The sequence below is a fragment of the Protomyctophum bolini genome (assembly GCF_963924005.1).
Source record: "Protomyctophum bolini genome assembly, chromosome: 14".
Taxonomy (NCBI): domain Eukaryota; kingdom Metazoa; phylum Chordata; class Actinopteri; order Myctophiformes; family Myctophidae; genus Protomyctophum; species Protomyctophum bolini.
Genome location: NC_137875.1, coordinates 28,145,362 through 28,166,674, shown reverse-complemented (window position 1 = coordinate 28,166,674; position 21,313 = coordinate 28,145,362). Strand labels below are relative to the sequence as shown.

The 21,313-nt window shown below is 40.8% G+C and overlaps 2 protein-coding genes across 2 annotated transcripts; one reads left to right on the top strand and one right to left on the bottom strand.

Annotated features, from left to right (window-relative positions):
* Nucleotides 1-132: 132 nt before the first annotated feature.
* On the top strand, nucleotides 133-14,422 carry ddx43 (DEAD (Asp-Glu-Ala-Asp) box polypeptide 43; the record flags this gene model as incomplete). Its single annotated transcript, XM_080782944.1, has 16 exons — nucleotides 133-559; nucleotides 1,715-1,770; nucleotides 1,928-2,059; nucleotides 2,605-2,698; nucleotides 4,541-4,622; nucleotides 5,506-5,665; nucleotides 7,257-7,375; nucleotides 7,957-8,067; nucleotides 9,954-10,095; nucleotides 11,548-11,648; nucleotides 11,899-11,986; nucleotides 12,237-12,364; nucleotides 12,844-12,953; nucleotides 13,279-13,417; nucleotides 13,959-14,046; nucleotides 14,210-14,422. 16 exons carry the CDS (start codon nucleotides 133-135, stop codon nucleotides 14,420-14,422), a joined length of 2,190 nt encoding a protein of 729 aa, XP_080639070.1.
* A 1,611-nt stretch (nucleotides 14,423-16,033) lies between these two features.
* cgasa (cyclic GMP-AMP synthase a) lies at nucleotides 16,034-19,316 on the bottom strand. Its single transcript, XM_080781712.1, has 5 exons — nucleotides 18,767-19,316; nucleotides 18,284-18,503; nucleotides 17,429-17,692; nucleotides 16,853-16,952; nucleotides 16,034-16,585 (listed from the first exon to the last, which is right to left on the bottom strand). Exons 1-5 carry the CDS (start codon nucleotides 19,223-19,225, stop codon nucleotides 16,252-16,254), a joined length of 1,377 nt encoding a protein of 458 aa, XP_080637838.1. The 5' UTR covers nucleotides 19,226-19,316; the 3' UTR covers nucleotides 16,034-16,251.
* Nucleotides 19,317-21,313: the final 1,997 nt, after the last annotated feature.

Genomic DNA, 21,313 nt, shown 5'->3' with positions numbered 1-21,313 from the left:
AATGGGAAACAATAAATAAAAAAGGTGGAAAAGTCTACTACGGAAAAGTCCCGGCCACTCCTCCAGATAGCTTTGATTGGCCAGAAGTGAACCCCTCGTTTAGCTCACACAGACCTGACCTACGCAGTACGCATGCGGCATATCGCGTTCAGTTCATCGGTGCAGTGCGTGAACGACAGTCAACGACTGAGCGTGAAGGTGTGTGAGGAAGCACATGGTGTGACAAACAGGTGCGCATTAATGATGGACGACTGGGAAGAAGAACACAGGGATGGTGGCGGTGCCGCCGTCCAGAAGTTTGGCTTTCCACCAGGCCGTGGTGGGAAGGAGAACCTGTGTTTCGGTAGAAGCGTCCCCAGGTTCGGAGGAGCACCGCCACCGAGGAGCAGCAGCGATGGTCGCTCAGGAGGAGGCCGTCGGGAGTGGGACGAAGACGGAGCTTCAGACCGCCGAGGAGGAGGAGGCGGTCGAGGCCGGGGACAACGCGGTGACGCCGGGACCGACTCAACCCCGCCGGTCATTTTTAATGTGGAAAATGACTCCATTGGGAGAATTATTGGTAGGCTAATTCTTAATTTATATACTATATATCACATCTACAAACTCAGAAGTGTTGTGATGCAGGTGGTTTTTGAAGCGGCTTAATGCTAACCGAGCTGTTCAGAAAGCTAGTTGGACAACACCTACAACTAGCCCCACAAGTAGCCCCGCAAGCAGAACCCGAATGTAGTAAAGTTTCTGACACTTTGATTACTAAAGCGACATTCAAATTTCATAAAAGCTTTATGTAGGGTTCCGAGAGGGGCTAACCTACAACATGAGTGAGGCAAGGCATTTGGCGTCTATCGTGTGCTTAGAAATGTACGTTAGTGGACAGGTGCATGGACCAATTATTGATTGGCATACCACACCCCAACCAACCACCATGCATGAAGAACACCAAGGTCATTTTTGTGCTGTTAAAGGATGATCGGATCCTCATCAAATCAATGACCCTCTAGTCTAGTGGACTAAAAAGTTAGTTGACCAATGCCTACTCGCTGTAAGCACTGGACCAGGGCTAACCAATACCTTCTTAATCAGTGGGCCCTGTTGTGTCTCAAACCATTGTATTGAGTCACAAATGTAAAAAATAAATCACACCCGTGTGAAGTGAGGGCCGATCTTATCATCATACATCATCTCATTCCGGGCCGGCCAATCAGAATTTGCGTCCCCACCTTCCTCTTAAATGTTTGTGTTTTCACTGTTTTGAACACTCAAAATTGTCCATTCATTGTCAATGGGATTGAATGTTTGTTTAGGATGAAGTTTGTGCACGTGACATTACACCAAAAGCTGGTCATAGGAGAGGCTATCGCCACTCAAAAAAGGCAGATGTAAAACCTTTCAGCATGGCATGCATATTGTTAGCTTGTAGATATTTCTGAATAGCCAATGCTAAAATGACAGATAAAATGCTTTCCTGTTTTAAATGAAGTCTGTAGAATTGAGTATGCTCTTCAAGTACACATTCTAGCATAAAATGTTGATAAGCACTGTTGTGAAGTGAAGATGGTGTCATTGTTTTTTTTTCCTGCGGTGTACCCTGTCATGTTGTGCAACTGCTAGTACTGCAAGTACTACAGCTACCGGTATGTGCTTCCAGTGAGTACCTATTACTATGTTTTTGACTATATTCGACCACATGCTAAACTCTTTTAACACTCAACAGGTCGTGGGGGAGCCAAAATTCGTGAACTTGAAGAAACCACAGGTGCAAGAATTAAGGCAAGTTGAATTTGGCTTATATTAACAGCAATCAGGTCTGGAACGTTTTTAAAAGAAAAGCAAACAAGACTTGATCGGTTCACTAATTTGACTATTTGAGAGAAAGGAGAGATTACAAAAAAACACTTAATTTCTAATCCTCTGGTGTTTTTTGTAGATAACAACAAAAGGAGACTACCAGGGTGAGGTGGTCCTCTTCGGTTCCGCTGAAGCCCAACAGAAGGCAAAAGAGATGATCGAAAGCCTGGTTTCTGATGATTCAGGATTCGGCAGTGGTGGTAAAGTTAAAGTTTGTTTAATCTGTTATCTGCCTCACATGGTCTTGACTCTTGAGGGTCATCATGACTGTCATTAGAGCCAGACTGATATATGAGCCATTATTTGACTTTTTCAATAACATCTGTATTGGCAATATATATTACAACTTTGAATCTGGCGTCGCTATTTTGGGCATGTCATTATACATTAGGTGGCCATTTTCAAATGAATTTGTAATTCTTTTCAAAAGTAGCTTGCAGATACAAGCTTACAAACACATTCCGTTGCACTGCCTTGTGAGATTATCTTGGCTTTTTTTTTTTTTCTTGGCATGATGTTTATTAAAATAATCGACTTTACTGAATGATTATTGATGTGAAATTGTGCATGTAAAAATAGCCATGGAATCCATCTGGATAAGAACAGCCATTTCCTAGGAATACCCATCCCTTGTTGCAGCATACGTTCCTGCTTTCTCTAGGTGCAGGGAGAGGTGGAGGAGGAAGAGGAGGAGGAGGAGGAGGAGGCGGCGGCGGCGGCAGCAGCAGGAGTTCCTCTGCCTGGTCGTCTGATCAGTTGAAGGCTGCAGATAGTGCTCCGGACCTAGAGCCCATTGACTGGGGCAACCTGAGGGATAACTGGGAAAAGTATGAGGAGATGAAGTGGAAAGGTGAGGAAACAAAGGCATGTAGTTATTAACCAACTACATGGCTTTATTCACAAACTGTTATTCCAAGTGGTGCAGTACACTGCAGTTACCAATGTGACTGTTAAAGCTGAAATCTGTATAGTTCTTAACCTACAGTAGGATGTATCCAAAAAAATATAGCTGTTTGAAAACCATTCAAATGAACCATCATCTCTGTTACAGTAGTTTTGTGGTATGCAGCACCGTCGCTACATGCACAATACGCACTGCGAGTAGGGCAACATGCCGAGGGGGGGCAACAAAATTCTCCGGCTCTGCCGCGGAATAATGCACGCCCATGTGTGCATCCACACAAACGCAGAAAGTAGCCCATCTGCATGAGAACGCAGATCGGCTACTAACATAATATGCGAGTAGGGAAACCAAATCGTCCCTGGTGGTATGATCATTTCCTGAATCAATGTCATGTCTTGTTAACTTCAATTACTGACTTAAAGGGTAAGACCACTTTTTTTGAGGTTTGGGTTGTGTAGTTACTTTGCCATGATGCAACTCCAAATGTGGACAAGAAATAAGAAATAACTGCTCCAGTGATTAGAAATTGATAATTCAAAATATGCTCCTCATTGACTTACATTGTAGCTAAAACAGCTCTCAAAGTCACTCTTTTAGTATGTAAACAAACAGAAACAATGTTGATTCAGACAATATAGAGCATCACCAAAACTCATGTAGTTTTATTTTTTCATAAAAATGTTATCTTCCTGTTGATTTGTCCATTTTATTGGGAAGAAAACCCGGACTGGATCCGTGGATCCGGATCCAGATCTTCAAATAGTAAAATCAACAGGAATCTAACATTTTTATGAAAAAATAAAACTGCATGAGTTTTGGTGATGCTCTATATTGTCTGAATCAACTTTGTTTGTGTTTGTATACGTACTAAAAGAGTGCCTTTGAGAGCTGTTTGAGCTACAATGCAAGTCAATGAGGAGCATATTTTGAATTGTCAATTTCTAATCACTGGAGCAGTATTTTTTTATTTCTTGTCCACATTTGGAGTTGCATCATGGCAAAGTAACTACACAACCCAAACCTCAAAAAAGTGGTCTTACCCTTTAAATCTTAACTCTAAACTCTATACAGTGTTCTATATTGTTTTGTGAACATTTTCACATTCATAGTTTGTCCGGACAGCATTTTTGTTGGTGATTCAATGCAGCAAAATTATGAGATTTTGAAGTGCAAAATGATTAGATGAAGTACCTAGTTTCCGGCACATTTTTAAAACATTTGTGGATTTCACCGTAATGCCACAATGGGCATACACACTTAAATGATGCTTCCAACACATCCAATATTGGGGCTGTAGTGATCTTGTACTGGGAGCATAATTAATTTTCATATAAAAATGTCTAGATGTGGATGTTGTTGACTCAATTTGCTGTCATTGTAAAGTACTATGTGCAATATCTGAATGGTGTGAAACACGGATGGCACTGCGTTGACAGCATGGCCATCGCACTGCTCTGTATGAGCTTGACTATTGCCTTGCTCGGGCACAACTCAAGAGGCTCAAGCCTGCTTCTGTCAGTGCACAGCAGTCAACAGAATGCTAAAACCCAGATGTATATGTGCCTGTGCTCCAGCTCCCTTTGGAGCTGGACTACCTCTGAATGACATGAAAAGTGCTCCAATAAAAGGGGCCAAGAACCGGCACACTACATAATGGATGATATTTGAATAGCTGGTTGCCAACATGCAAATATGGAGCCCCCAAGTTTGCAGACAGGATTATGTTTACAGATTCAGGGTTGGCATTGTGCACCCAACAGTAATTATTGTGAACCTGTTTTTCTGTAGACCTTCCTCCCCTGAAGAAGATGTTCTACATTGTGGATGAGAATGTATCCCGTCTCACTTCAGAGGAAGTCAAAGAGTGGAGGTAACTGACAGGTTTGGTATTGTTTTGTGCCACATTTGTTTCCCCATTACAGCATCTGGCCAACAGGTGGCAACCTTTATCAATATCCTCTCAGCCTCTCATAGTCATAGTATAATCCTCTCAGCCTGTATATTCTAACAACAAAAAAAACATCAGCATCCCCTTTAATGGACTTTTTCCTATAGGCAAGGATTTGTTCTTGGTGTCATTGTTGCACAGTAATTTCACAGTGCACTTGTCTTTGATACACAGACCAACACAAAATGGATCTTCATCTTGTGCAAATGGACTGTGTAAAATAAATACATCCTCTGGTAGCCAGTAGTTTATGTTGTAGAGCTGGACAATATGACCTCGAATCACAAGGAATTCAGACATTTACCTCATAAATTAGTATATATTTTTATATCTAGTTAAAAATGTGTTTTGCTGGCCAATGTAACTGGAGTCACTCCCTGTCTCCCCATTATTGAAACATGCATCTGCTCGTATCCCATTTCCATTCTGTTTTCCCAACAAACTTCAACATGAAAACGTATTCGCCTACAGCCAATGAGTGATGTGTAGGTGTTTCATATTTTACTGGGAGAGTTCATTCAAAATGGCCCATCGAATAAGTGGACAGAATGTTTTGTCTCCAATAAAAAAGCGTGGCAACAAAGACATTGAATATTGTGAGATTTGTGTCATGAAAATATTTAATGTTGGAGCCTCTCTTTTGCTTTGATTGTTGGATATGATTGTGTCAAAACATGTTGCCAGTTTCCAATTTCTGTGACTGCAGCTTTGGAGTTGACCAGTGACAGAGCAAATGGCAAAACCTGAATATAAGGCGTTTAAACTCTTTGTGTGCGTGTATATGTGTGTGTGTTTCCCTCTACAGGAAGGAGAATAATAATATCTTTGTGGATGATCTTAAAGAGGAGGGGGAGAAGCGTTCTATTCCCAACCCATGTCGCACTTTCCTGGAAGCCTTTGAACACTATCCAGAGATCATGGAGAACATTGTGAGAGTCGGCTTCATCAAGCCTACCCCCATTCAGGTAGGCCAGGGTGGGCCTTAGTTAGTGTCTTGTTTTTATTTATTTTATTTTTTTTGCGGCTTACACCTTTTATTGGTTTTTTGAAGGGACAGACAGTAGGCTGACAGGAAACGCGAGAGAGATGGGGGAAGACATGCAGTAAAGGCCGTGTCGGGCTCAGTAGTCAAACCCGCGGCACACTGCGACTGGATTACCAGTCGGGTGCCCAGACGGTTACGCCACTGCCTGGGCAGTTAGTGTCTTGTTGACTGATTATGTTTGAATGGCTAATTAGCTGGCAGGCTCGTTGACTAAGTTAGTGGATAACTGATGGAATGAGATGGACTACAAGACAGACTGACTGATTTGACTGTCGGAACAATACTGAGAGATAAATAACAAGTCAGGTTTATATGTGAAATCACATAGAATTGCCTTAGTTTGGTGTCTTGGTTAATGCTAGCTTTGATGAGAATTGCTGACTTGTATGTTGGAGCATGTTTATTTTCTTCCAATGACAGTATGAGCTAGATTAGCTTTATTCTGCCATGCTTTATTCCAGTCAAATGGAGTGAATAGGGAGACCAGAAAGGTGGGAGGGAGGTGGTTGACATGTAGTAGTAGTAGTAGTAGTAGTAGTAGCAGGTCAGCTGTGGGAAGGATTATATAACCTTACTGATATGGTATACACTTTTACTCTGAGTGACTTGGGCATCCCCCACATTAGATTTGATTTGTGGTTTCATTGTTCCTCAAAATGTAGAAACGGAAATAACATTAGTCAAACTAAACCATAGAATGCCAGAAAATGTCAAATCTTTGAGGAAGTCTTGCAGAACAGGTATTTCAAAATCCAGTGTGACTAGTGCCCACTGCACTTGTCATGTTTCTGTTCAGCAGAACCATCAGATTGCTTGGTGGGAACTGGGAAGTAGCTTACCCACATACAAAAATAACATTAACCAGTCTCATTATGGCATTATTAGCCCACAAATGTTGAGAAAAAGATCATTATTTTTATATCGAGGTTCCTGGAGAAATACTACACTATTTGAATTGGTAGAAAAGAACAGCATCCGGTGGTGTCATATTGCATCACACTTGTCATGTTTTGTTTGGGCACGGTGCCCAGGAAACACCTTTAGCCAATTGATGAATTTCTACCCTGGGTGTAGTTTATATTTGATTTTGTACCCATTGACTGGAGTCACACTTTCATAATTTCATCTAATTATTAAATATAAAGAGCCTGTAGTGGATTATTTAGAACTCGCATCAGAGTCTTTAGGAAATAATCAAGGTAGAAAGTGGACTGAAACAATGTCACTTTATTACAAAGACTAGTCTGTACCAAGCCCAGGGAGACTTTACGTATGCAAGCCTCCAGAGCCCTTTACATTTCTCTCTCTTATCTAAGTATGTTTTGGTCTTCAAAAATATTTGAATAAATACATAACTATTAGTATTAAATCTTATGATATTTGTACAGCAACCACTAGATTTCAAACTATTTTCAACCTTTTTCCATCTTTCCAAAATCATGATGACACTGAATTGTGCATGCCTAGAAGAAACAACAAGAAAGATGTGTTTTTCATCTGTTCCTCTCCAGTCTCAGGCATGGCCGGTGTTGCTCATTGGTGAGGACCTGATTGGAATTGCCCAGACGGGGACAGGAAAGACTCTGGCCTACCTTCTGCCAGGCTTTATCCACATGGACGGACAGCCTCTGTGAGTCTGGGACTTGTCTCCCCATTGCTGTTCATCACAGGCATTATGCCGTACAGTTGACTTGAGCTCAGTTGACTTGAACCCTAGTCCCTATTCTGCAAAAGTAGCAAGATCACACTGTGTATTTTTGGTGAAGAGATTTGGTGTAGAGTGAAAAAGAGTAGACCAAGTACATGGAAACTTTTGCAATGTATTAGTAGTATGTAGTTTTAATTGGTTAAATTATTTGAAAAGGTATTCAGGTTGCCCCTTAAACCAGTGTTTCACTTTTGGGCAAAAGTAAACTACAATTTCAAATTTCATACTCACTTTTTTCACTGAGTATGAGATTCCTCAGCTCAGTTAGTAAATAGCCTAACTTTGAGAAATGGCTGTTACAGTAGGTCAAACGGAACAACACGCCTACCAACAACATAGTATTGGTCTATGTTTATTGCTTATAAGTGTTGTTGAAAGGGAAATGTTTCTCAGAAGTTAAGTATTTTCTAATGGCATTTCTTACTTCTCTTCTTTGCAACTTGCTAACATGGTGAGCTAAGTGTGGTCAGTGAGTGCATGTGTACACCATTCTGTTTTTGCAGGCCCAGGGCAGAGCGGGGGGGTCCTGGTATGTTGGTCTTGACCCCAACCAGAGAGTTGGCCCTGCAGATTGAAGCAGAGTGTAACATATACAACTTTAAGGGCTATACCAGGTACAAGATGGCTAGCAGAAATCATGCTTCATCACACACGGGTCTCTGAAGTATTACTGAAGTATTTATTTATAGTGATACATGAATGTATCTAATCCATCCGTGAAGAGAATGAAAGTATAAAGAAGATATTAAGTTGTCAATTGTAATTTTGTTTGTCTATTGTGTGATTATTTGATCGATCTAAAATGGATTAATCTATTTTAGTTGTCAAAGTATTTGGTTTGTCATTTAACCGTTTATGTGCATGTGTACACCAGGGGCGGTCCAGATTTGAGCTTTTATTAGAACTGCAAACACTGCACTAAAACAGTTTCCTCAATCTATGCTACAATAAACCGGTTTCCTTCATAGTCATTATTCATTATCATGGTGCTTCCTGAGACTCAACCCACATAAAAAATGTAATTGCTTAATTCCTAACCTCTCCTACTCTCTGCCATGCACCCTTTCATGCTCTCTCATCTCCTCTATCGCGCTTTGAATCCGTCTTTGTCTAATCTCTTTAATGTAGGGCTAGGCAATAATAAATATTATAGATTGTCTAGACTAGATGTCGTCAATAATTTTAGAGCCAGTCGCACTGAGGAAAAGACAGGTAGCCAAGAAAATGTTGAGGTTCTCTCTTGGACTAATAGACCACTTGCCAGAGTGAACATGGGCATCTTGAGTACCCTAATGTTTTGTTAGAAATGTAGAGTATGGCATTTAGAAACTGCTGTATGCCAACTTGGCCGATTTGGACAATATTTGATTGGTTTTGAGGGTTATTGAGGATGCTGAATCCATTTCTGACATTTACAAATTTCTAAATCACTGTTTAAAACAGAAATGGACATATTTAAACTCCTGGTGGTCATTTTGGTTTGATTTATACTATAGGACACTGAATCCATTGCATTACAAAGATTACTGTATTTTATTTGAAATAACTGAAATAAATAGAACATTTATGAACACATTTATCCACAGAACATGCAACGCTCATTTACAATACTGCACATTCACATTGCCAGCCTCTACCTGGCCTTTATTATATGTTGGAGGGAGGTAGTCTCCATGGTAGAGTGGGTTCCCACCCACTCACTCCCATAGCACTTTCAGGATTTTATGCCAGCCTTCTGCATCCAACACTCGCCGTCCTTTACCCTCTTCTTTGTCTGTTGAACTTCGTTGTGTTATCCACTGCTTCAGTTCAGTATCGTACATCTCATCCAATGACTTGGAGAGATGGGAGCAGATGGTAAAAGACTGGATCCACACGGCTACCTGCTCAGCATTGGTAGAGGAGATGCCCTTCATGCCTCCTCCTGCCTTCCCTTGATTGATGCATGTCAAGCCTCTTGAAGGCAGTACTGTTGCAGCAGCCAGTCACCCTTCTCTTTTGTATCTTGAATGACCTTGTCATGTCGGAAGCTGCCAAGATCATAGATCAATATTCATGGGGTAATGGAATAAATATTCTGGACCTCTGGTTGGTGATGACAACATCATTGGATGTTTTCAACTTGTTTTACTAGTTTGAGTGACATACCAACGTGTGCTGTTGGTATCACTCAAACTAGTAAAACAAGTTGAAACATCCAATGATGATGATGATATCAACAACCTTCAACGCTTCACTACAAATATTGTGTCATAATAGTAAGTAGCGTATCATCTGAGGCATGAAGGGCATCTCCACCAATGCTGAGCAGGTCGTCGTGTGGATCCAGTCTTTCAGCATCTGCTCCCATCTCTCCAAGTCATTGGATGAGATGTAGATGTAAAGATATTCTTGTCATAATATGTGATAATCCTCATTGAGGTTTTGGGTAATAAATATTGTGATGTTTTATTCCCGTCACCCAGCCCTATTGTAATGGCTCTTCTATGGTCTGTTTCAGTGTGTGCATCTATGGTGGTGGCGACCGGCGGGGCCAGATCGCCAAGGTGAAGAAAGGGGTGGATATTGTGATCGCCACACCAGGACGACTGAACGACCTGCAGATGAATGAACTCATCAACCTGCGCTCCATCACTTACTTGGTCAGCCCTGTGTTTTGCCTTTTGTGTCGGTGATTGGCGTTTTCTTTTTTGCAGGATGGTGTGTGTTCATTCGGCAGCATTAGTGCCTATGCCTTTTCTTTTTTTTTCCTTTTTCTTGTTTATTCAGTTGTCCATGACACTTTATTTTGTATTTTGTTTACACATTACATTACACTTTATATTGATTTTTTTACACAAGAAAAACCCACCCTCCCATAAAGCTAGCTAGGCGATATGAATAAGAGCATATCAATTCAGTCGTTCATACCTGATGACGTGTGTGGGTGAACATTGTACAACTTTAGGTAAAAGACCATTTTAGGACTAAGTAAAAGATTATTTTATGGTCAATGCTGTTGGTACAGACTTTCATTATTTTAAACTGCTATTCCCAACCAAGTGCTACTCCTAAAGCCCACACAGTATTTGGTAATTGAGCTACCCAGCAAACACCTGCCTGAGGAGAAAAGGATTGGGTGTTTATGTGAAACGTACTTAATCGACTCAACTTTTGTTTTAGACTGATCCAAAGGTGGAGGCTGGGGTGGTGGAGGCAAGCTTTGCCAGCAGCAGGAGTGTTTGAAGCAGAAACAGAGCTATTGTGTAGCAGAGAGCCGTATTTAAACAGACCACCTTGTTGAGGGAATGAGGCGTGATTGCAGTATGGAAGTGTGACGTAATGATCAGCTGAGATGTGAATGAGGCATAGGAAGCTAGGCTGATTGATACAATCTGCACAACGTTGCATTGATACAATCATTCATTCATTCATCAGCTGACTGACAGCTTATTGTCTCCACCAGGCCCGACGGCATGGGGAGAGAGTATGTTTTGCACTCCGTGTGTGTGTCCGTCTGTCAGTTACCAGCAAATCTCCGGCACCGTTGGCCGGTTCCATGCTAAACTTTGCACACACTCCCTGGATGCCAAGATGAACCTCTGCCCCAAATATTCCACAACGGCCTGTTATAGCGCCACCATGAGGCTGATTTTGGCATTTCTGTAGATTACTCGTACACATTTTATCCATACATCACACAATTCGGTATACACTATGCATTTTATCCATACATCACACAATTCGGTATACACTATCTCCATAGTCATGCGATCAACACGGATCTACACCATTTCCCGTCTTCCATCCTGATCAATGTTTTCAGAAGTGGCACGTTTTGTACAAAATGCTGCAAATGTCCTGCTCTTCCAGAATTCTATCCTCCGAGATGCTATGAGTGATCTGGCTCTGCATTTCCTCAACAAAATGAAGAAAATTGTTGCAAAAAACAAACAAAACATTTTATATAACACGTTTATATTACTCCTAAACATTTAGCCAAACAACATCACACACACTCCTATCCTTCTGGTGGAGACCTGTGTCCAGAAGGGCACAGGTGGGGCGTGCAAGATTTCAGCTGTGCTTCATTTTTGTCCGTGCTTACCTAATAGGTCCTGGATGAAGCAGATCGTATGCTGGACATGGGCTTTGAACCACAGATAATGAAGATCCTGCTGGACATCCGCCCAGACAGACAGACTGTCATGACCAGGTGAAAGTCTAGTCCCATGTCATTAGGTCCAACGGGGCTCAACAAATCCCATCCCCTTTAAACTGAAAGAATACAGGATGAGTTTTTTTACTTTGACCTTACAGTTACAATGTTTCTTTTCTTGCCTCAAACATGTCCCCATACCACTATTCTATGGATAAGATTATACTTCTGTTATAGTTTTGTTTTGTTTAATTTAACCGGTTCCTAAATTAATATTTTTGTATTCTATCCTATGGGCTTTTTAAAGTGCCACCTGGCCCAGCGGGGTGAGACGATTAGCCAAATCCTACCTGAAGAACCCCATGATGGTGTACGTGGGTACACTGGACTTGGCCGTGAGTGGAATTTCATAACATCTCCTGTAATTCTATGGAGAAGAAAATGTGCATACATTTATTTATTTACCTACACTCCAAAATAAATGTCAAAACTCATCACAAGATTGTCTTCTTGCCATGTTCTGTGTAAAAGAGTATAAAGGTTCAGGTGTACCTAGGCCTTATTTGGTGATATTAATACAAACAAAACTTGTGTCTGTACTCTGTATTGTATTTTACTTAATATACATTCCTTGTCTCTTGCCAGGCGGTAAATACTGTACATCAGACTATACTGTTTTGCCAAGAGGACGATAAGAAAGCCTATCTGTTTGATTTCATCAAGAGCATGCAACCAGAGGACAAAGCCCTCATCTTTGTTGGCAGAAAGGTTATGTGAGTAGAAAATGGTAGCGTGACTATGAAATTAATACAATTTAATACATTTAGGTACGTGGCAGTCTAGTGTGTTTGCTATTGGCATGATAATACAAGCAAGCATTACCAACAACAGCCGATTCTCTCTATTACACAGCTTCTCAAGTGGCATGCTGTGACACACTGGTGTGCCCATACTTTGTAGGGTCATTGACACAGGGTCAACTGTTCGGTTTGATCAGCTATGAGTTTTAATGTGCAGTATTGTAATGAGAAACAAATGTCGTATTCCTCCCACCCAACACAACACTCCCCACTGACAGGTACCACCACAGCCTGTAGGAGTACGTTGTGCAGTGACAATTATCGCCCTCCCCGCCCGGCTTCCCTCCAATTGTGTTGCTTGACAAAGCCGGATGCACCACGGTTGTCTTCTGTCCAAATCATAGCAATGATGGTAAAGTAAATGTGTTTGACAGATTTCTGTGTGTTCTTAGGTGTGATGACCTTTCCAGTGACATGTGCCTGAGTGGTCTGGCGGTACAGAGTCTCCATGGTGACCGGGAACAGTGTGACCGCGAGGAGGCACTGAAAGACTTCAAAGAAAGTATGCAGCAGGAGATGACATTTACTTGAAAATGAGTCGAGACCTGACGCTAGATGGCATGATATGCATTAATTAGGCTCTGGTGCTCTGCAATGACTACAAAATAATTTCTTGTCTCTCTGCTATTATACAAAAAACAGGATAGCATAATTATGTAGACAATATAATATTTCCCTCAAATATATAAACTTATTGATTATGTCTAAGTGTGCACGTTTATTATCACTGGTGGTCTCGTCCATCCAAACAGCTGATTACAGAAGTACTCTTTTTTTTTTTTTTTTTTTTTTTTTTTTTTTTAAATCTCATTTACTACGTCTTGAAGGTCGAGTCCGTATCCTGGTGGCAACAGACCTGGCATCCCGAGGGCTGGATGTTCATGACATCACTCACGTCTTCAATTACGACTTTCCACGAAACATTGAGGAGTACGTCCACCGTGTTGGACGCACAGGCCGTGCAGGGTGAGAGATTGAGCATTGTGTGTGCATGCTTCACATTCGCACCATTTCTCTGAATTCGTCAAGTATGGGCTCCAGGCCAATAGTGGCTGCTCAGGAGAGTGTTGCCCATCCAGATTTTCATAGCCCACCATGGATTTAAACCAGTGCCTGTGAGATCACAAACCTGCTTGTCTAGCCTATTTATTTATTTCAAAATTTAGAGTAGACAATTATTTTCTACCCCTTTCTTCTCCCCAATGTAGTAGTTAATAGTTACCGGTATGTCAATTGATTCCACCCACACACATTTCTGTTGTGTGGCGTTCTGCCGTCATATCCTACTGACTCACCTGACAATAGTCACCCTGCCTGCCCAACTTCCCTCCCCCGAACATGGGCCAATTGTGTTTGCATAGACACCCGACAAAGCCGGATACACCACGCCACGTGGATTTGAACCCACAACCTCCATGTTGGTGGGCAGGGACTTTACCACTCAAGCATGTTTTTTCCCCCCCTTATCATAATTGTCAGTGCATTCGTTTTTTATTGTGTTCTGTAGACGTTCGGGAGCCTCAGTTACCTTGGTGACCAGAGGAGACTGGAGGTTTGCATCGGAGCTGATCTCCATCCTGGAACGAGCTCAGCAGGTTGGAACACACGCACACACATTTCCTTATATATGTATTATTAGTGCTGCTATAATGTCTTGAGGAAACCAGAACCAAACAATTTGACTAAGATGTAACGATAAAGAAATCTTAAACGCACACATTCTCTCCCAGTCCTAATGGTATGCAATTACTTTTCTAGGAGGTCCCCCACGAGCTTGTGCTTATGGCAGAGAGATATGGCAAACACTTGAAAGAGAAAGATGATAACAACAACAGATTTGGAGGTGGTGGTGGTGGAGGAGGGAGGAGAGATGGTGGTGGAGGAGGAGGGAGGAGAGATGGTGGAGGAGGATGGGGAAGGAGTGATGGTGTAGGTGGAGGAGGAAGGCGGGGAGGTGGAGGAGGCTGGTAATAAACCAGTGGCTGTTTTCTTATGCGAACGAGTACGCAGACCTAAAAAAAAGTATTGCATAACTGTTTTTTTTTTGTTTTATATTCGTTTTATTGTATGCTGTGAGCAGTTGGCAAAACCCCAGAGAATGTGTTGCTCAATCGTTATTCACAAACGGGGTCATATATTTGTTTTGTGTTTTTCATAATGGGAAGGTCCATGTGTGTGTTTGTGTGTTTTGGGATCTTCATTTGTATTTTACATCTTTTTATTTACTTTTGTTATATAGGAGAAAGGAGAGTTGTTTATCATATGTATTGTTACTGTTTCCAAATTGGAAATTATAAACATATGATTTGATCCCCTCTCCTCCTGTCTTTTATTTTAATTTGATTTATAGAAAAAGGCCGATGCACATATAAAAACAAAAGGTTGGCGACAGGTGCGTAGGGCATAAAGAGGACTGTCAAACATGATGATAATTAACATAATAATTAACAAAGCTGAGAAGGAAGGCGTAGATTGAGCAATTTGTAATCCTTTGTAATTTCTTTCCAAGGTACTTTGGTGGTCTAATGCTTTGAAAAGCCATCAGTGAGGCAAAGGTACAGCGACAGACGGATGCTAAAAATGTCTATGAAAAAAGTAAAAGCATACCTCTATGATGCCTTTCTACTATAAAATTGTGTGTGGCTAAAGTAGTGACTATTCTGAGAAACTGACACAAACAGAAAACAGGCGCAAACAGGCACCGATTTCCTATGTTTACAGACATTCAGAATAACGAAAAACAGGCCTGTGTTATTTCATTTTAGGTTTAAAAATAAAACATTTTCTTGTTTTCTCAATTGTATTATGAAGAGAAACATAAATTATACGTTAGTACCCTGACTTTCACCAATCCACTTTCTATAATCCTTTATATAAAATTGCTGGCTTATGTTTGACGGAAACATAAGCCAGTTCCGTGTCTTGGCATCTCTTTGAATTTTGTTTCACTCACCCATGTAGGAATGCAATTTTAGCTGTTAAATTTAAAATTATGACATCTTTACAGACAGAAGCTAAATTACCTTATAGAACTATTAATGAAGAGATCATTGTTAAATATTGTCTCTTCTTTCACTACTGTCCTGTCTGTTTTATGTTGATGTGGTTTTCAAGTTTAAATTGCAGTTTAAACTAACTGCAACAATGTCGAGATAACGTCGTCTATTACATTCGATTTATAGAGTACTATATTTAGTTTGAAGCATTCCTTAACACTGATGGAAAAAATATCTGTGTTCCCAGGATTAATTTATGCTTTGGATAAGGTCACAGTGGCTTAGTTTTAAGGAGCGTGCGTGTGTGTGTTGACTCACTGAGGGCTGAGTTGGCATGGACTTTAGCTTTGCAGATGGATTTCAAAGAAAATGAAACTGAGCTGCTTGCATTCATTGTCAGTTTCGTTTCTTAAGTGAAAGTTAGAAGTGGGATAATTCTCTGGAAATGTATAGGCCTAACCTGGAATCCAGAATGATTTCCTCCCTTCAACAGTTTTTTTTTGTGGTTATTTTCAGAGAAGTCAAGCTTGGTGAAGAATTGCACTCTTTTAACACTTATGAGCTGTGAACTTGTGATGAGACAATCTAGAAGTTGAATAAAACACAAACTTTATTTATTCTATCACATTACGTTACAACATTCAGTGCCACATTTTCAGCGCCGTGGTCCCAGTTGGAATTAAATCCCCAATCATGATGGTGTGAGACATTGACCTTCACATTCAAATGGAAAACTGCTAACCCTAACAAGCCATGCTTTACCCCACAGTTCTACAAGTCAAGCCCTTGGTTGGCCACAAATCATCACTTTAGAAAAATGGGAAAGCCACTCTCCCGTTCCTCTTTGATGCGCCGGGCAAGGGAGGTGCAGCTTTTATTACTGGGGCCTGACAACAGGTTCTGTGTGGGGATGAAAAAGTTGGGGAGTTTGCCGTCTCGCAGATGGCCTTCAAAATCTTCCAGCAGCATTAGGAAGCAGTGGCTCAGATGGGAGGCTTCCCAGTCGCTGTCCTTACTTCTTGAGCAGCAGGCATGGAAGAAGGTGGTCTTGGCGTGGTAGGAGCAGAACTTGGCGAAGGAGGAATCCTCCTCTTTCAGCAGTCCCAGCAGGTGTTTCAGAAGCTTCAAACAGCCCTTCCTGAAACAGAGAAAAATAAGTAATTTGACTGTTCTATTCAAACAGTCTTTACAACTTCTAGCATTATGAAGTGATAACTCCATCCCTTCAACCTATAATTCCACACATTGTCCTGTTAACCGGAAGGTCAAGTGTTTCATTTCTGACCATCCTTGTGAAAGTATCCACATGGTAGCGCTTATGGCTGCTTATATACACTCTGGCACGAAATAGTGCCTTAAAATAGTGTGTTAATTTAATTCTGAGAGTTCCTAAACAAAATCTTACCTGCAGCAGCGTATTTTGCCATCCTCACAACATGTCTTTTCAGACCCATGATTTTTGACAATTTCCTTTTCCACATGCGAAAAGGAGATCCGCCAAACATCTGTGTCATTAATGGAAAAAGAAGAGTATTTTAGGCTTATACAGTACGCCTTTAGGATATTCATATATGTATACATTCCGGTACGGTTTACCATACCTACAGTAACTGATTCTGTGTGCAGAATGCAGATGCAGACTTCTAAAAGAACTATCCATTCTTAACGAATTTATTAGGCTTAACGGTGCACATTAGTTCAAACAACTTAAACTGTAATATTTTACTTGCTTACCCTTTTGAAAGCTTTCCCAGTAAACACGAATTGTATACAGCACAAATATCACAAATAATAAATAAATAAATCACACCTGTGTGAAGTGAGCAGCGCTCTAATCATCGTACATCAAGTGTGCAGGAAACGGAACTACTACTACATAACTACTACCACATATACAGTATCTATTGCTTAGATAATGTGGCTAAAATAGAAGTAACTATTCATTGGAATGCCTTCTGAGGGAGTAGCCTTAGCGGCGTACCTTTAGCAAGTACCCCGTCACGTTCAGCCATACCCCTGCCTTCATGCTTTGGGACGAGGTAGTATGGCTTTAGCTTGAGTTGTTGCTTCACTTTTTTCCCGAGCCAGCCGTCTATTTGAAACCCATCCTTGGTGAATTCTGCTGGCCAGCTTGTTTGCACTTCAATCCCAAGGACAACATCTAAGGAAATGGGGACCGGTCCGACTCCTTTTATCGTTAAAGTTACTGCTGGGCATCCTATCTTTTTCTTTTCAATCTCCACATCTGCACAAATAAAGAAGTGACAAGAATTAGAAGAAGTGACGAGATTAGAAGCATTCTGTTAATTACATAATGGATAGTTAAGATGCTTGCCTCTAGCCTAGTCTACAATGTAAGCTGCTGGTTGAATGAGGATGCAGCATCACTTGCACTGTAAGTGTTGTGTGTGTGTGTGTGTGTGTGTGTGTGTGTGTGTGTGTGTGTGTGTAAAAAGATACAAAAAAAAATAAAGTGTGCCCTGGCAGAAAAAATGTTGGGAAACACTGACTTACAGTACTACATTACTCTTCTATAGAGTGGACTGAACAAACGCTGAGCTCTTTGACAACTATTTGTGATGCTTTTTCATGATTGGATTATTTGATAGGAACATTGACATGCACATAGGGTTCCAGTGCCGTGCAGTCAATGTACACATTTGTCACATTTGTTTAAGATGTGTTGGTACTATTCAGTTGTTACATTCTTCCCTGCTCAAAAATGTGATGATGGTGCAGTAACTGAGTGGGAAACAGTAAAACACTGCCTTTACTCTAAATTTTTTAAGGTGTTTGAATATTTGTAAATATATTTGATGGTTCGATAGTTACTCACCTTTCATCATCTTCACACATTTCTTCACTTCTTCCCTGAACTCCTTGAGCATTCCATAGGCAGATAAGGTGTCATTGTCTTCTTGCATGAAGCGTTTCAGGGAGCTCTCTCCGCGTTTTAATGCCACACTATAAAACGCCCCATCATCTCCAAAAGGTTGGAGGTCCACTCGTTCAAGGGGAACGGTCATCATCACATCAAATTCATCCGGATTGGAGATCTAGAGACACACGTTAAAATCACTGTAATTATCCATGTGGAATCCAAAGTCCTTCACAGTATATCCTACTACCACCATACAGTGCCTATATTTCTAATAAGGGTGGCCCCACAAGCCATTAAGCAATGCAGAAAATGGTGTAGGACATGCCCGATGACTTACAGATATAGCAGCAATTAAGCATAATAAATTCCATGTTTAGTGCTCAGTAAATGACAGAAGATGACATGTCTGTGGGAGGGGTATGCCCCCCCGTGACTCACCTTCAAGTTCTCGTAGTAGCTTCCAGTGGGCAGTTTACTTATGTCTTTGAAACACTGTGTGTTCTTTTTCAGATGATCCATTATGTTCTTTATGATGCCATTGATGCTGCTTGCTGCCTCGGCCCTCTGCACCGTTTTGAGCTTCAGTTTTTCCAGGGTCTTCCGGAGAAGGACTTCAACAGATTTCTCTTTAGAAATTAAACGTGTCACAGAATCCTGTCTGAGGGTCCTGGGTGGCTTTTGCTCCTTGCAATTGGATGTCTCCTTTGGTGATTTTTTGCTCTTGCCAGCACATGTTGCTGTCTTTGGTGTAGCACAAGCCACTACTGGGACTGTTTCTGGTAGAGCACACGTCTCTCTTTTGGCACTCCCTGCTGGCTTCTCCTCATCAATGGCTTTCTTCTCCCTCTGTTTTGGTTTATTTTCATCCTTCAGGACTTGGCTCTTCTTTTCCTCCATGTCGCCTTTTCCCGAACATCTTCTGGATGCTCGTTTAGTCTCCACAGGCTTACACACATCCAGGCTTCTTGCCTTGTGCGGTCTCCCTCTGCCAGTCATGATTTCGCAAAGAGAGAAATGATATGTCAGCTTTCACCTTCGCGCCAGACAGTTAAGCAAATAATTTCCTTGTTCAGCTCTGTAGTTCCCCTTTATGGCTGATGACACAATCTAAGGAATGTTCAACAATGGATTAGAGTTGCCCTATGCCCTAATGTCATAGACATAAATGGGTTTTAAAACATTATAGATATGACCTTTTAAGTAAATTATTACCTGGTAGTTATAAAGTTTATAATGCATTATGGCCAGCACTAAATTATATTATTAGTTATAATACTTAATAAACCTTATTATAAATTGTTATGTATAATTATAAACATTTATAACAAGTGTTACAATAGCCCTGAAACATGACTGCCATGATGAGTGCCATGGTTCATGACTCTTGTAATACGAGAGTCATGAACCATGGCTAGTTTTACAATACCTTATACTTTAAGTGCATTATTTGATGATAAGCAATGTCAACAGCCCAAGTCTCAAATGAACAGCTACACCTTGTGGACACAACAGTATACTGTATGTAAAAGTACAGTTAATAATAATAATAATTCACCAATTACTTTCAAAAGCAGCCGATCTACAAGCTCAAAACCTTTGATGCTTTTGTGTGACTATGATCAAGTAGGGCATTCATTTACAATAATAATAATAATTTAACTTATTGTCACATTTTCATTATCCGTCTAAATCAATTCAAGGTCAAGTAAAATAAAAATTAAGTGACTCATTAAAACAATGGTGAAGTCTCAAACTAGTAATACAAAGCTATTATTGAGAAAAGTCCTTTCCTTTTCTCTTGCCTCACTAAGCAGTTGGCGTATCACAGACTGGTACATCTAACTACATCTTACTCGAGCTCATGGACACAATGCCATAGGGGAGCCAGGTGTCAATCAACTCAACTGTAAAGGTTCTGAGAGGGGGTGGGACTACAAAAGGAGGAAGAGAGACAGTCTGAGTGAGAGTGAAAGAAACAGGAGCCAGTTGCAACCTATATACTCAGGTTGCAACCCCTCACACTAAGTTCAAACTTAGCCCTAGTTATAATTTAAATCGCTTTTAAGTCAAGCCATTTCAGCTATAACTAGACTAGCTCTGGTCCATAGCCAGACTAGGCTAAGTTTGAGGTGTTGCATGGGTGCAACTGGCTCCAGGTGAAAACAGTGATGTGTGTTGTTGTTTGTTATAACAAGTTCAATATTATCCTGGTTATGTTGTCACCAAATCCAGTGCCAGGGTGAGGCTATATCAGTGTGTAACCCTTAGATTTCAGAAGTTGTTTCTGAGTGAGTATGGATGCAATCTGAGAACTGTTGCTGCTATGTGTGTAGAACAGCACCACCTGCTGTAGGACCTATGTTAAGCAGGCAGCACCAGTTCAAATGGTGTCTCAGTCTCAATATATTATTTATAATATTACTAATTACTATGCATATATAAAATAATTATCAAGTCCATAAACCTGGGCTCTACTACACACCTCTTCAGTTGTGTATTAATACTGTTTAAACATGGTTTACTATCCAGTCATACATGGCATTGTTAACAACACTGTGAAAATGTTTTGACCAATATTTGGACTATGGTGCATAGTCTGCATCAGGTGTTGCCACAGGATTGGTCAATATATTGAGAGGTGTCAGGTGTGCCTAATGAAGATGTAAGTGAGTTTATAAAATGTAGCTCAACTGAGGGCTCAAGTGTTGGAGAGGTTTTGAAAGAGAGTACATATTGAAATTGATCAGAGTAGCTATACATAAGTATAGTTGCTAGGTAGCTAAAGATAGTTAGAGATACCGGTAGTCAGTGATGGATAGTCTGAGAGAAATAGATAGCTATAGTCAGCAGGGATAGATAGTTTATAGTTTAGGTATGGATCCCAGTCAAATGAAAGCGTTTTCTGGTCCACAATGTGTACCCTTCTGGCAGAAGTACCCCCTAAAAAGAAGAGCCACCTCCTATAAAGTTATAGGTAAGCAATTG

Excerpts from the sequence above, each read along its gene's own strand:
- cgasa (XM_080781712.1), bottom strand. The coding sequence starts at position 19,225 with ATGGAGGAAAAGAAGAGCCAAGTCCTGAAGGATGAAAATAAACCAAAA. Across the intron at positions 17,693-18,283 it reads ATGTGTGAAGATGATGAAAG|ATGTGGAGATTGAAAAGAAA; the intron begins GTGAGTAACTAT and ends TTATTTGTGCAG. Across the intron at positions 16,586-16,852 it reads GGCAAAATACGCTGCTGCAG|GAAGGGCTGTTTGAAGCTTC; the intron begins GTAAGATTTTGT and ends TCTCTGTTTCAG.